This window comes from Herpailurus yagouaroundi, unplaced genomic scaffold (genome assembly GCF_014898765.1).
Source record: "Herpailurus yagouaroundi ecotype Mexico unplaced genomic scaffold, PumYag 207, whole genome shotgun sequence".
In the NCBI taxonomy this organism is placed as follows: Eukaryota; Metazoa; Chordata; class Mammalia; order Carnivora; family Felidae; genus Herpailurus; species Herpailurus yagouaroundi.
The window spans coordinates 2,931,841-2,945,636 of NW_024412438.1; the positions used below are offsets into that span (position 1 = coordinate 2,931,841).

Here is a 13,796-nt window from a genome sequence, read left to right on the forward strand (position 1 = left end):
CACGACCTGAGCTGAAGTTGGACGTTCAGCTGACTGAGCCACCCAGGCACCCCACACGTGTAGTTTCAAACTTATAAAATTTGTTTGGAATAATAAGCAGCATGAGGATTTTTCAGATGGACAGGCAGGCAGACAGACAGAGGTACAGCTGACCCATGAAGGCCACGGGGTTGAAATGCACGGGTCCCCTTCCCTGCAGACTTTCTACAGGACAGGACTGTAAATGTATTTTCTCTTCCTGATGATTTTCTTAATAACATTTCCCTCCAGTTTACTTCCTTCCAACAATACGGTCTATGAGATAGAGAACATACAAAATACGTGTTAATGTCACAAAATGCGTAATTCTCAGATTTTCCACTGCATGGGGGGTCGGTGCCCCACCCCCATGTTGTGCAAGGGTATAATGTATACAGACAACAAGAAAAAAGAGAAGAAACATTTCTCTTTTTCCCTGTGTCCTAAAGCCACCTGTTTTTGTTTTTTGTTTTTTTATGTAAAGAGATTCTGACTTATTTTGGTGTAATTTCCTTCTGAATTAAAAAGAAGGAGAGAGAGAATCCCAAGCAGGCTCTGCCCTGCCAGCACAGAGCCCAACACAGGGCTCGATCTCCCCAACCGTGAGATCACGACCTGAGTGAGATCGGGAGTCTGATGCTTAACTGACTGAGCCACCCAGGCACCCCAGAAAGAATAATAAATAAAGCCACCTGTTTGAATTCGAAGCAAGTTATGATGTTCTCTGATTTCATGAACAAGGAAGCGGTATGGTAACAAGGAGAAAGTAAGATGCTTATCCTCTCTGAGCTGGCAATTCCCCTCTTAAGAATTTACCTACTGGAGGGGCACCTGGGTGGCTCAGGCAGTTAAGCGGCCGACTTCAGTTCAGGTCATGATCTTACGGTTCGTGGGCTCGAGCCCCGCGTCGGGCTCTGTGCTGACAGCTGGGAGCCTGGAGCCTGCTTGGGATTCTGCGTCTCCCTCTCTCTCTGGTCCTCCCCCGCTCACACTCTGTCTCTCTCTGCTTCAAAAATAAATATTATGGGGCGCCTGGGTGGCGCAGTCGGTTAGGTGTCCGACTTCAGCCAGGTCACGATCTCGCGGTCCATGAGTTCGAGCCCCGCGTCGGGCTCTGGGCTGATGGCTCAGAGCCTGGAGCCTGTTTCCGATTCTGTGTCTCCCTCTCTCTCTGCCCCTCCCCCGTTCATGCTCTGTCTCTCTCTGTCCCAAAAATAAATAAACGTTGAAAAAAAAAATTATAAATAAATAAATAAATAAATAAATAAATATTAAAAAAAAAAAAAAAAAAGAATCCACCTACTGGAATCATAGACACACTCCCCCCAAACTGAAGGACACTGAACGGTCAAGAAAAGAAAGCTCATTAAGTAAATTACATGGCATCGCACTGAAGGGAAACTTTGCGGCCGTTAGAAGGCAGGTTCGGTAGCGAGACCGACGGCCTAGAGAAGGGTTCGTAGCAGACTAGGTTGTCAAATACGCAAACACTGCTGCAGTTTCATAAAGAGAACACGGCAGACTCTCACGTACGTGCCCATGGAAAAGAGCACCCGACACGTGCACGTCCACATCTGGGCCGCGAGGCGGGAAGGGATCTGTACTTACATTTCTGCTTTCCGAGTCTTCTCAGGACACGTGTTCACTCTAAAATCAGAATAAAAGCGGATTGTAGTTATTTTATGCGTTCTTCTCCCCCATCCCAATCCTAGAAAATCCGTTGGGGACACTAATCAAGAGAAGGCACCGAGTGACCAGGCTCGCGTTGTCTTGCAGCGAACCTGATCCTGCAGGCTCCCCCCTTCGTGTTTGAAGGCGACTCTGTGGTTCTGAGATGCCGAGCAAACGCAGAAATCACTCTGGATACCACGACACTGCACAGGCGGGGCGAGGTCCTGAGCGTCTCTGATGAAAGTTCCGACTTCCGCATCGAGCAAGCAAGTCTCAAAGACAACGGAGACTATCGCTGTTCCGGATTTAAGAATGGCTGCTGTTCCTACTCTTCCAACACGATCAACATCGAAGTCCAAGGTAAAGCCTTCGTTATCTGCGAGACGGGCTTGCTGAAAGGACGCTCCCTGAGGCAGCAGAGGGTGAGAAGGGTGGGCTGGGATACCCCCCGCACCTCAGGGCTCACTCCTGCGAGCATCGGAGGAAGCGCAGGAGTGCTCTGAGCTGAAGGGGGTTGCGGATGGAAAGCGGCCTCCCCCCTGCCTGCGGTGCATCTTCCGCGGCTGCTGCAGACGGGCTGTGTTTCTCTCCAGAGCAGTTCCGGGCCTCACTGCTCTGGGGACCGTTGTGATCCTTCTCTAGAGCTGTTTCCACGTCCCGTGCTGACAGCCAGCCTCTCACCAACCGTCTCTGGGAAGTCAGTGACCCTGACCTGCAAGACCCAGCTCCCTCCGCTGAGGTCGGACGTCAAACTCTGGTTCCGCTTCTTCGAAGACGACCACATGCTGCAGTTGGGCTTGGAAAGCTTTCTGAAAATCTCGACCCTCACCACGAGGAGCAGAGACCCGCCGTATTACTGGTGCGAGGCCCAGAGAGGGTCTTCCGGCGTCTGCAAACAGAGCCAGAAATCCCAGCTACACGTGCAGAGTGAGTGTCAGCGGGTTCTGATCCGCCAGGACCCAGGGACGGGGCAGGAGCCAGGCAAAGCCGCACATCAGTGCTTGATTGTCCTGCTGGTCAACTGGAGCCCAGCCCCTCCGGCTTCTTCGGGCCTTGTACTGCCTCCCAACCAATCTCTTGCCTTACCCGCTTCCTGCCTCCTCCCCAACTCACCTGCGTGGGTCTGCTCAGGCTGCATGGCCTGCACGCAGAAGTGCATTTTCTCACAGCCCTGGGGACTACGAGTCCAAGATCAAGGAGCAGTAGGTTGGTGTCTCAGGAGAGCTCTTTCCGTCCTGCAGCTGGCCAGCTTCTCGCCGAGTCCTACCTGGGCCTCTTTCCTCTGCTGTCATAAGAGCCCCGGTCTGACCTGATTAGGGCCCCACCTACAGCCTCCTTTAACTTGAATTACCTCCTCAAAGGCCCCGTCTCCAAATACAGCCACCTCTGGGGTTAGGGCTTCCACACAGGCATTTTGGAGGAACACGGTGCAGCCAGTGACGTCCTGATGTCTCTGCTGTCTCCCAGATCTCTGAGCAAGGGTGTCTCTCTACCTGCCGTGGGCCTCGTGCTCTGTCCAGCCCAGGACCATCACGCCCTTCGATGTGTCCGCAGCGTCTCTTCCCTCCCTCCCTCCCTCGTTCTCTCTCCCTCCCTCCCTGTTTGTCTCCATCTCTCTTTCTCCCAGGGATGCAGAAGTCTCTTTTCCCAATTAGCAGTTAATTTTTGACAATAACCAACACACATATCCTCGTAAGATACAGAGATGGGTAATAACATCGTAGCCACTCCAGAGACGTAGTCAGGGGTGAGGAGGACCCCCGAAACCACCACTCCTTGACCAGGGCACTCAAGGCCCTTAGGGAAGTCAGGGCTGCCTAACCCAGCCCGTCCTAAGGAGACTCTTCATTCAGCACTGGGCCAGTACTCAGCAGGCAGACCCCAGTCCTGGCCTCTGTGAGTGGAGAAGCGGAGAACAGGGACTGAGCACAAGACCCCAGGGCTTGGGCAGGTGGGGGCAGCTCTTCCAGGGTCACAGGCAGAAGGAAGGAACAGGGAGGGGTAGAAGAAGGGACTTCTTCCACCAGAGCGTCATTTACCCTGGAAAACGGGAGCGGGGTCACCTCAAGGGGGGCGGATGGGGAGAAGGGGGCGCGTGGAAGGCAGGGGCTGAAGCCCGGCCAGCACCGGAAATGTGCAGGGAGGAGGCCCAGCACCCCCTGACTGATGATTCTTTCCCTCAGTCCCCGTGTCTCGTCCTGTCCTCACCCTCAGCCCCCGTGGGGCCTCGGTTCCTGAAGGACATACAGTGACGCTTACCTGTAAAGCCGAGAGTGGCTCCTTCCCAATCTTGTACCAATTCCTTCGCGAAGAAGTCGTCATCCAGAAGATGGAGCCCACTCCGGGCATGAAGTCCGTCATGTCTCTGAGGGCAGAGCATTCTGGAAACTACTACTGCACCGCGGACAACGGCCTGGGTGCCCAACGCAGCCTGCCCGTGTACCTCACTGTGACTGGTAAGTCCTGGGCTTGCGGCCCTCCATCCTCGGCCTCCTTCCCCCAGCCCTCCCGTAGTGCGCTCCCGCCTCCAAGGCCCACCGATGTTCCCGGGGACAGCTGCCTGCCTCTCTGCGCCTGGTCGCTGGCACAGTGCAGGCTCCATCAGAGCCCGGGACGTCTGCACCGCAGCTCCCCTCCCGGCCCCACCCGAGGAGCCCAGTGCTTTCTCGTGCCCACCCCTCGTCCTGCGAGGCCTCATCCTCGCACGTGCTCTCAGTAACTGCAGAATCAGTCCCCGGGGCCCAGAGGTGACGTCAATTATTGATCACCACACACCTTGATCACCTGGCTCTCGAACGTCACCTATGGATCCCAGCGGGGTACAGAGCCACCAAAGGTACTCAGCCCGCGCGGCGCGATCAGCGTTTCCTCCGCGGGCGCCGGGGAGCAGGAGTGCAGGGGAGAGCGAGTCTGGGAAGCACGGATGACCCCTCCGCCCGACGGCCTTAAGGCCCCCAAAGTGACAAAGGCGAGTGTCGAAAAAGTTACGAACCTACCCGGTTTCTGCGGAGCCTCGAGTCTCAGCGTTGTACCGTCGACACAGAACCAGTTCCGGGCGCACCTTTGGGGGCAGGGGTTGGGCGGGGGGGGGTGTACTCATGCGCAGTCCGGTCCCGGCGCAGGACCCGCGCAGCCTCAGTTTCCGCTTCTGGAGAAAACACACAACCAGGCTGGCGACGAGCCAGAGCGCAGCCGCTCCCGCAGCTCCTGCGCAGAAGGTCGTACGGAACTGGGCCAGGGAGCCCCGACGGAGGCATCGGACCAGGAGGGCAGGGGCTCCGCGCTGCGAACACCCAGAGGCCCGAGGACATCGGGCAGTGACGTCACCGCAAGCGCCCGCCGCGGCGGAAGTGCCTACGTGACGGCGCATGCGCTCGGCTAGCGCTGCGCGCCTTCTGCGGAGGCCTGAGGCGAGCCCGGCCCGGACTTGCGCACGGTTCTGGGGGCGACCGGCGGGTGTGGATCGGCACCCCGGCCAGCCCCGGGCCGAGGCCCACGAGTACCTGCGGGCCGTGGGGGCAGGGGGGCACCCCGATCTGCGCTGCCCGGGACAGGACTCGAGGAGAGCTCACGGGGGAGCTGAGGGCTGGGAGAGAGCCTGGGACCCGGGCGGAGGCAGGCGCCGAAAGACGCGCAGCGGCACCGAGGGACCCGTCCAGGACCCGGCGGGAGGCTGGCGGTGCAGACTGCAGCGAGCGTGGAAGGGCCGAGGGGCGGAGGACGGGCGGCAGGAGGCCTCAGACCCATGCTCAGGGCTTGGGCCTTATTCCAAAGGGAGCTCCGGGCTCCGCGATCGGGACTCACACCGGAGAGATCACTCTGGCCGCCGGGGTGACGAATGGATGGCAGAAAAGAGAAGAGCCCGCCCTGGGAGCCGCCAGGAGCAGAGCAGAGGCTCCAGAAGAGAGGCCAGACAGGACCTCAGGCCAGCCCCGCCGAAGGGGAAGGGCCCTGAGCACCGTGGCTCGTGGGAGGAGGCGCCCTGACCCAGAAACCGCAGAAACCAAGGGAAGAACGTATTTGAAGCAGAAGATGTGGCCACTTCAGACAAAACAGAGCTGCGAGCTGACGAGAGACAAGAACTGAGTCACCTCCCTTGGGTTCAGCCACAAAGCGCTGCATGCAAAAGCAGGAGACACAAAGGAGAAAAGGGAGTCTGGGTGTGACCGCTGCCTGGCTTACCAGCTGCGCGGTTGACTGCTTTGGGCTTCAGTTTCCTCTTCTGTAAAATAGGGGCAGTAATAGCCCCTGCCCCATTGGCTTGTTTGATAATTAGTGCTTGCATGCATGTGTTTACAAATTATACACGACAGACACCCGTACCGTAGATGCACATGTGACAGCGCTATATTCTCATTACAATCGCAAACGCGGAAGATCAACGTTATAGATTGGTGGCGATAAGGCAAAAAAAGCAGGTTTTCACAGACCAAAACAGGAGTGTGAGGCAAAGAAATGGAGACAGGAAATGTAGGCCCCTTCTCTCAGAAATCCGTCCACAGGAGAAAGGGATGACGGGGAAGAGTACACAAATGCGGAAGCTTTTCTGTGGTTGATTTTTTAAATTTTTTGAAGTTTATTTATTTTGAGAGCAAGAAAGAGAGCAAGCAGGGGAGAGGCAGAGAGAGAGAGGATCCCAAGCAGGCTTCATCAGCACGGAGCCCAGCATGGGCCTCGAACCCATGAACCATGAGATCATGACCTGAGCCGAAACAAAGAGTTGGGCGCTTAACCAACCGAGTCACCCGAGCGCCCCATGCTTTGCTGATTTTCTAATGTGGAGAGGATTAAATACATCTACATGGAGTTTGGAAGAAGGCCGACGGAGCCAGAGAATCTGTATGTGGGACAGAGGCAGGTGGAGGAGGAGGAGGATTCTTCTGGGGTGGGCAGGTGGGGGCAGCTCTTCCAGGGTCACAGGAAGGAGCAGGGAGGGGTAAAAGAAGGGACTTCCTCCACAAGAGCGTCATTTGCACCGGAAAACAGGAGTGGGGTCACCTCAAGGGGGGCGGATGGGGAGAAGGGGGCACGTGGAAGGCAGGGGCTGAAGCCTGGCCAGCACCGGAAATGTGCAGGGAGGAGGCCCAGCACCCGCTGACTGATGATTCTTTCCCTCAGTCCCCGTGTCTCGTCCTGTCCTCACCCTCAGCCCCCGTGGGGCCTTGGTTCCTGAAGGACATACAGTGACGCTTACCTGTAAAGCCGAGAGAGGTTCGCCTCGCATTCTGTACAAGTTTTATCACGAGAATATCAGCCTGGGGAGCAGGTCGGTCCTGTCTGCAGGAGGAGTGTCCCTCCGTGTCACCGTGACGGTGCAGGACTCTGGGAACTACTTCTGTACCGCTGACAATGGCTTCAGGCCCCAGCGCAGTGAGGCCAAGAGCCTCTCTGTCAAAGGTAAGCCCTGCATTCTTGTCAGCCACTCATCTCTGTTTTGTCACTATGTTAAGAGGAAACTGAGGCCCGATGCGACAAGTGGCGAGGCAGCCGTCACACCCAGACTCCCTTCTCCTTTGCGTCTTCTGCTTTTGCATGCGGCGTTTTGTGGCTGAACCCCGGGGGTGCTGACTCAGTCCTTGCCTCTCACGTGGTTCTTTCCTTTCAGAAGTCTGCATGGATCTCGCAGTCTCCACCTCCCCAACCTGGCTCCCCTGGCAGCCAGCTGTGGGCCTTAGCCCTCCCAGCCCTGGCTCAGCCTGACCCCTGGATAGCTCAAGGGACTCCCCAGCTTTTTTTTTTTTTTTTTTTTTTTGAGACAGAGAGAGACAGAGCATGAACGGGGGAGGGGCAGAGAGAGAGGGAGACACAGAATCGGAAGCAGGCTCCAGGCTCTGAGCCATCAGCCCAGAGCCCGCCGCGGGGCTCGAACTCACGGACCGTGAGATCGTGACCTGAGCTGAAGTCGGACGCTCAACCGACTGAGCCACCCAGGCGCCCCATCCCCAGCTTTTACCAGAGGAATGCATTCCCTCCGAGGTTTTCGCATGTTCTGTAGATCCCGTCCCGGGAGACTCTTTCTTAACCCAGTGCCCAGAAGCACTAACACTCACGCGTGCACTTGGCTGCGAGCAGGGTCACGCAGCCAAGTAGGCGGCAAGCCCTCAACCGTTCAGAGTTCCCAAGCCGTTGAAGCACTCACGGCAGGGTCGACGAGGGAAGGAGGGAGGGTTTTCTGGAGTTTCCGTGATCTTTTGCCTGAATCCGTGAAAATAAGTTTCATTTTATTGTATCACATTTTTTAAGTCGTTGTTGAAATATGCCATACGTTCAGAAAAGCACACAAATCAGAGGCATACAGCTCGTGGTGACCCACGTAACCACCCAAATAGGTGGCATCACGTTTGGAGTGAAGTTGCTTGTGTTTACACTTGGATCTTTGCTTCTTAGGGAGTGAAAGCCCAGTTGTTTGTGTGTTTGGCCGTTTTTTTTTTTTGTTGTTTTTAATTTTTTTTAATGTTATTTATTTTTGAAAGAGAGAGAGAGAGACAGAGGGTGAGTGGGGGAGGAGCAGAGACAAGGAGACACAGAATCAGATGCAGGCTCCAGGCCCCAAGCTGTCAGCACAGACCCCGAGGCGGGGCTCGAACCCACGTAACCGTGAGATCATGACCTGAGCCGAAGTCAGATGCTCAACCCTCTGAGCCACCCAGGCGCCCCTGTTGGTTTATCTGTTTTTATGAGAAATAGAAGGATGATGGAAAAACCATGAGCAGGGTTCACCAGACCATTCTACGTCATGAGGAAACTGAGACCGGGTGTCCCCAGAGGGGAGGGTTGTTTCGTGGACGTCCAGGGAGCGAGAAAAACAAGAGAACACCTGCAGGCACAAGGAAGAGCTGGGAGATCTCTCAGAAAATCACTTATTTCTCCAGAGCAGGTGATACTGGCCTGTGACGAGCTCAAAGCTCACTCTGCTCGCAGGCCACCAGCTATTTTCCTGCGTCCCCACCGTCACCCCTGCTGCTCCTAAGCGCCTTCCCTTCTCTCCACCTCGTGACCTCTGCCACGCCGGCATCAACTGCTCGGCTTCTGGCTGCGACTCCTTGCCGTGTATCTCAGCCTCTGCCCGGCCTCCAGGGCCGGATGGCTCGAGCCAAGGCAGCGGTAGGACCGGGCGGGCAGCCAGGCCCCGGGGGGCCGCAGGCCATGCACTGCCCACCTCCAGCCCAACAAAAGCGTGGAGACGACACAGCACAGCACGAACTACGGTTCAGAAAATACTTGTTTTAGGGACCCGTGTGCACGGCAGGGACTCTGGGGTTTCCTAGAAAGAGCCAGCGTACCTGAAAACACTTGGGTCGTCCGATCTGAGTCAGAAAACCTGAATTCTGGCTCTGGCTATGAAAATGTGGTTCGTAATTCGGGCAAAACGTGTAAACTGCCTTTGTCTTACTGTTTCCACCGTATGCTGGAAGTTAGGCAAGACGGTGATTAGCGTCCCTCGAGCCCCAGAGAAGACAGCGGGGGCAGAGCGGGGCGTGCTGCCGAGCTGGGCCCGTTTGCCGGGCCCCCCGGGGGAAAGCGCCACCGACGGCTTCACCGTCGCTCCCGGCGGCGCGAGGGGAGGCACCGCCGGGGCCATGGAAGGGGGCAGGAGTCGGAGCACGATTGCGGCTGGAGGCAGCAGCTGGTGAGTATGTAAACTGGCAACGTGCTGATCTTAGGAACACATGAGTCCGGGTGGAGTTGTCTTATCTTTGAACCGACAGATCTGAAGCCTCTCTTCCTCCTGGACAACCTCTGTCTCAGGTCACAGAAATCAGGAATGACCAAAGGCAGACATTCCCCCAACGTAAATTGTGGGGTCAAGTGATTAGTTAAGAAATTTAAGTGTTGTGAGACCCAGGCTCTGAAGCTGGAACGTAACCTACCTAGGAAAGGCCCCAGCCCTAAGGCGCCGTCCATCCCATTACCACGTTTTATTTTCTTCTCAAACTTAGCAATGCCTCAAACTTCTTTATCTCCTGTTTCTTGCCTGCCTCCCTCAAAACCACATTGTAAGCTTCATGAGAACAGAGCCTCGTCACTCTGGGTCTCCGCCACATCCCTGTGCCTACTTGGCACCTGGCACAGTGCGGGTCCTCAGTCGGCATTCATAAAACGATGAACAAAAAGCCTTTGAGGCAAGATGAGGAAGAGAACACTCATCTTTGCATCCACTCCTGCACGTGGGCAGAAGTTCATGAGCCCTAGATTCGCAGACAACTGTCTGTGAGCTGGGAAGCTTCACTGTGAGCCAGGCAGATACTCTGACAAAACTATGTACTTTTTTGAGGGACTGTGCCCCAAAGAAATGACAAAGAGAGTTTGCGGGAAGGTGTTCTGATAAGATATACCTATTTGGAACCTATCACCAGCCCTGGGTCAACGAAACACACACACACACACACACACACACACAGCATTCTCAAGCAGATACAAGACTCTGAATATACCTCCATCCATTGAAGGATTAGTTATAAGCAAAAAGAAGCAGAATATGGGAGTTTTGCATTGATGCATTTGAAACTATAAAAGGGGAAGAAGGGACACGTAATTCATAATACTTTTAAAAAGAATTGCCATAGGAAACAAAAAAACCCCACAAATTCTTCTAACTATTCTCAATACAATTAAAGACAATACAGACTCCAGAAAAAAAAAAACTGCAAAAAAGAACAAACAGGTTAAAGGAGAGATGATGAGAAAACAGAAGATATTTTATAAATTAGCAGAGCTCGGAAGAAAAGCCAAAAAACCCCCACAAAGCTCTCTTAGAAATGAAATCCAAGTTCGAAGCCTTAAGAACAGGTTGTATCCTTCTGAAAACCGTTAATCAAAGGGAGAATTGGTTTGAGAAAACCGGACAGAATGCAAAGTAGAAAAAGAGAAACAAAAGCAACAAAGTGTTCGAAATATGGAGACCAGTGAAGACCCCGTGTGGAATGTCCCTAAGATAGGAAACCAAACTGAAGACAAAAAACAAAAGTCCAAGATGTAATAAAAAATTTTCCCAAAGGGAAGAAAATTGAATATGTAGATCGAAAGGCCTGGGTGGTTCAGTCGGTTGAGCGTCCGACTTCGGCTCAGGTCATGATCTCACGGTTCATGAGTTCAAGCCCTGCGTTGGGCTCTGTGCTGACAGCTCGGAGCCTGGAGCCTGTTTCGGCTTCTGTGTCTCCCTCTCTGCCCCTCCCCACTGTGTGTGTGTGTGTGTGTGTGTGTGTGTGTGTCTTAAAAATAAATAAACATTTAAAATTTAAAAAAAACATACTCTGATAAGGTTACTGAATTTCGAGGTTATATATGCACATGTGTGTGCATGTGTTTGTTGTGTGCACATGCATTGTGTGTGGGTGTGCGTGCACATGTGATCATGGCAAAAATAAATGAAATTGGTCATCTCAGAAAGAAAGATTAGTAGATTGGTCTTAGACTTTGCACAGAAACCAATGCTGGGAGAGAGGAGTCATGTCCAGATTTGCTCGCTCGCTCTTTCTTTCTTTCTTTCTTTCTTTCTTTCTTTCTTTCTTTCTTTCTTTTTTAATTTACATCCAAATTAGCATGTAGTGCAACAATGATTTCAGGAGTAGATTCCTTAGTGCTCCTTACCCATTTAGCCCATCCCTCCTCCCATATCCCCTCCAGTAACCCTCAGTTTGTTCTCCATATTTATGAGTCTCTTCTGTTTTGTCCCCCTCCCTGTTTTTATATTATTTGTGTTTCCCTTCCCTTACGTTCCTCTGTTTTGTCTCTTAAAGTCCTCATATGAATGAAGTCATACGATTTTTGCCTTTCTCTGACTAATTTCACTTAGCATAATACCCCCCAGTTCCATCCACGTCGTTGCAAATGGCAAGATTTCATTCTTTTTGATTGCTGAGTAATACTCCACATCTCCTTTATCCATTCACCCATCCATGGGCATTTGGGCTCTTTCCATCCTTTGACTATTGTCAATAGGGCTGCTATAAACATGGGGGTGCATGCGTCCCTTTGAAACAGCACACCTGTATCCGTGGATAAATGCCTAGTAGTGCAATTGCTGGGTCATAGGGTAGTTCTATTTTTAGTTTTATGAGGAACCTCCATACTGTTTTCCAGAGCGGCTGCACCAGCTTGCATTCCCGCCAGGAGTGCAAAAGAGATCCTCTTTCTCCGCAGATTTGCACTTTCAAAGGAGGAAAAAGAATGGAGAATTTTAGACCAAATCCAAAAGACATGCTCAAACATGCAGGGACCCAGGGAACTTAGTATCCATTAAACCTTCTCGAACAAGTTATATGATGACAAAATCCAGCCAGCCAAAATATGAATCGATACAAAGGGCTCAAAAGGAGTTAGCTATAAGAAGTGCAAGCTGGATCTCTTTGGACCAGCGACCAGCAGAGCCCTGCCTTGGCTGCAGGCTAGAGTCTGGGAGCTCTGAAAACAGGCTCATTACTAATCATCTCTCTGGACCCATTACATTCAGAATCTCTCAGATGTGGTCTCAGAATCTCTTATTTTTTTTTTTTTTACACGTCCTTAGTTAAGAATATTGTACACATAGGGTTGAAAACCACTGAATCAGATATGAAAACAAGCCTAATCAACTGTGAGAGTTATGGTCACAGAGAGTGCCAAAGGTGTAAAAAATATATACATAACAAAGAAAAGCTAGTTGGCCAGATGGGGAAAAAGAAATAAGAGAACAAGAATTTTCTCACGATTACTACTGTTATTTCATAGGGGAGCACAAAAAAGAATTGACTTGATACATTTTGAAAAATTAATGACAGCTGTCAAATTTTCCATTTTGTAAGCAATATCTGAATACTTTGCAGGCAGTAACTTCTCATTCATGGATTATAGTTCACCAGCAGCCCATGAAAATCAGCAAGTAGACAGAAGAGTCACATAGGATACACGGGGGAGTTGTTCAGATAGAATAACTGTAGGGGCGCCTGGGTGGCTCGGTCGGTTGAGCATCTGACTTCGGCTCAGGTCATGATCTCACGGCTTGTGAGTTCAAGCCCCCCATCGGGCTCTATGCCAACAGCTCAGAGCCTGGAGCCTGCTTCTGATTCTATGTCTCCCTCTCTCTCTGCCCCTCCCCTGCTCTCGCTCTCTCTCTCTCTCTCTCTCTCTCTCTCAAAAATACATAATCATTAAAAGAATAACTGTAGAATTTAGGATTAGGAAGAGACAAGAAATAATAAAAATGAGCCTCTGCATTTCTGTGACTATCACTCATGACAGTGTGGGAGCAGGAGCTCTTACCTCCATTAATGCAAAGGGAAAAGGGTCCAAAGTTTTTGAAGAACAATCTAGCATAATATATGGCTACTTGAAATGTTCATATTCCTCACCCGGGAAAAGTCCACTTCTAAGAGTTCATGCTCAGAAGCTCATGTGCAAATGTACCGTGACGTGTATGCAGGACTGTGGGACGTGACATTGTAGGAGAGCTGGGACATAAACACCTGCTCGTGGGGAACTGCTTCAGTGTACCGTGATGAATCCATGCACTGGAATGCTTTGCGGTTATTAAAGTAATGGAGCAATGTTTATCCCAAGTTAGCAAATTGTAGATTTCAGAGAGTTGCATTTTGTGGCGTGTGAATCCTACCACGATAAGTTGGATCTCTAAAAGCAAATGAGACAGATCTTCAAATAATGACGTGGAAAGATGCTCATGGTGCGTTCCTGAAGGAAAGACCAGGCACAGACCAGTGCGTATGTTGTGGTCCTGTGCGTGTGCGTGCCTGTATGCTATTATGTGTCTATCGATGTGTTGATATGCATGAGTGTTCTGGTACAGGGAAAGATCTAGAAAACGTCATCAATACAGTGCAGAGGTCATGTCTGAAAAATGAAAATACAAGAAATCTGAAAAGATACAGATGTCAACCAACTTACTTTTCTTCCCTCAGTCCCAGTGTCCCGCCCCATCCTCACCATCAGGAGGCCCAGATCCCAGGTCGTGGAGGGGGACGTGGTAGAGCTTTACTGTGGGGCCAGGAAGGGCTCTCCCCCCATCCTGTACCGGTTTTATCACGAGGACAATGCCCTGGGGAGCAGCAGGGTCTACAGCAGAGAAGAAGCGTCCTTCAAACTCCCCCTGTCCGCAGAACATTCTGGAAATT

At 52.2% G+C, this 13,796-nt stretch overlaps 1 protein-coding gene and 1 long non-coding RNA gene across 10 annotated transcripts in view; one reads left to right on the plus strand and one right to left on the minus strand.

Annotated features, from left to right (window-relative positions):
• The window catches only part of LOC121015561 (Fc receptor-like protein 2), a 149,912-nt gene that overhangs the window by 126,651 nt on the left and 9,465 nt on the right, over positions 1-13,796 (plus strand). For 5 of the 9 annotated variants that reach the window (XM_040452524.1, XM_040452521.1, XM_040452527.1 and 2 more), the window contains 5 exons: positions 1,795-2,049; positions 2,332-2,616; positions 3,873-4,145; positions 6,808-7,086; positions 13,584-13,784. The exons of 3 other annotated variants lie outside the window; for them this stretch is intronic. In XM_040452524.1, the coding sequence (XP_040308458.1) occupies positions 1,795-2,049; positions 2,332-2,616; positions 3,873-4,145; positions 6,808-7,086; positions 13,584-13,784 (1,293 nt within the window). The remainder of the gene's footprint in view (positions 1-1,794; positions 2,050-2,331; positions 2,617-3,872; positions 4,146-6,807; positions 7,087-13,583; positions 13,785-13,796) is intronic. One more of the 9 variants, XM_040452526.1, reaches the window with a different exon arrangement.
• Positions 59-4,621, minus strand: LOC121015566 (uncharacterized). Its single transcript, XR_005783867.1, has 4 exons — positions 4,465-4,621; positions 3,949-4,054; positions 1,627-1,665; positions 59-294 (listed from the first exon to the last, which is right to left on the minus strand). It is a non-coding gene; the product is annotated as an uncharacterized LOC121015566 (long non-coding RNA).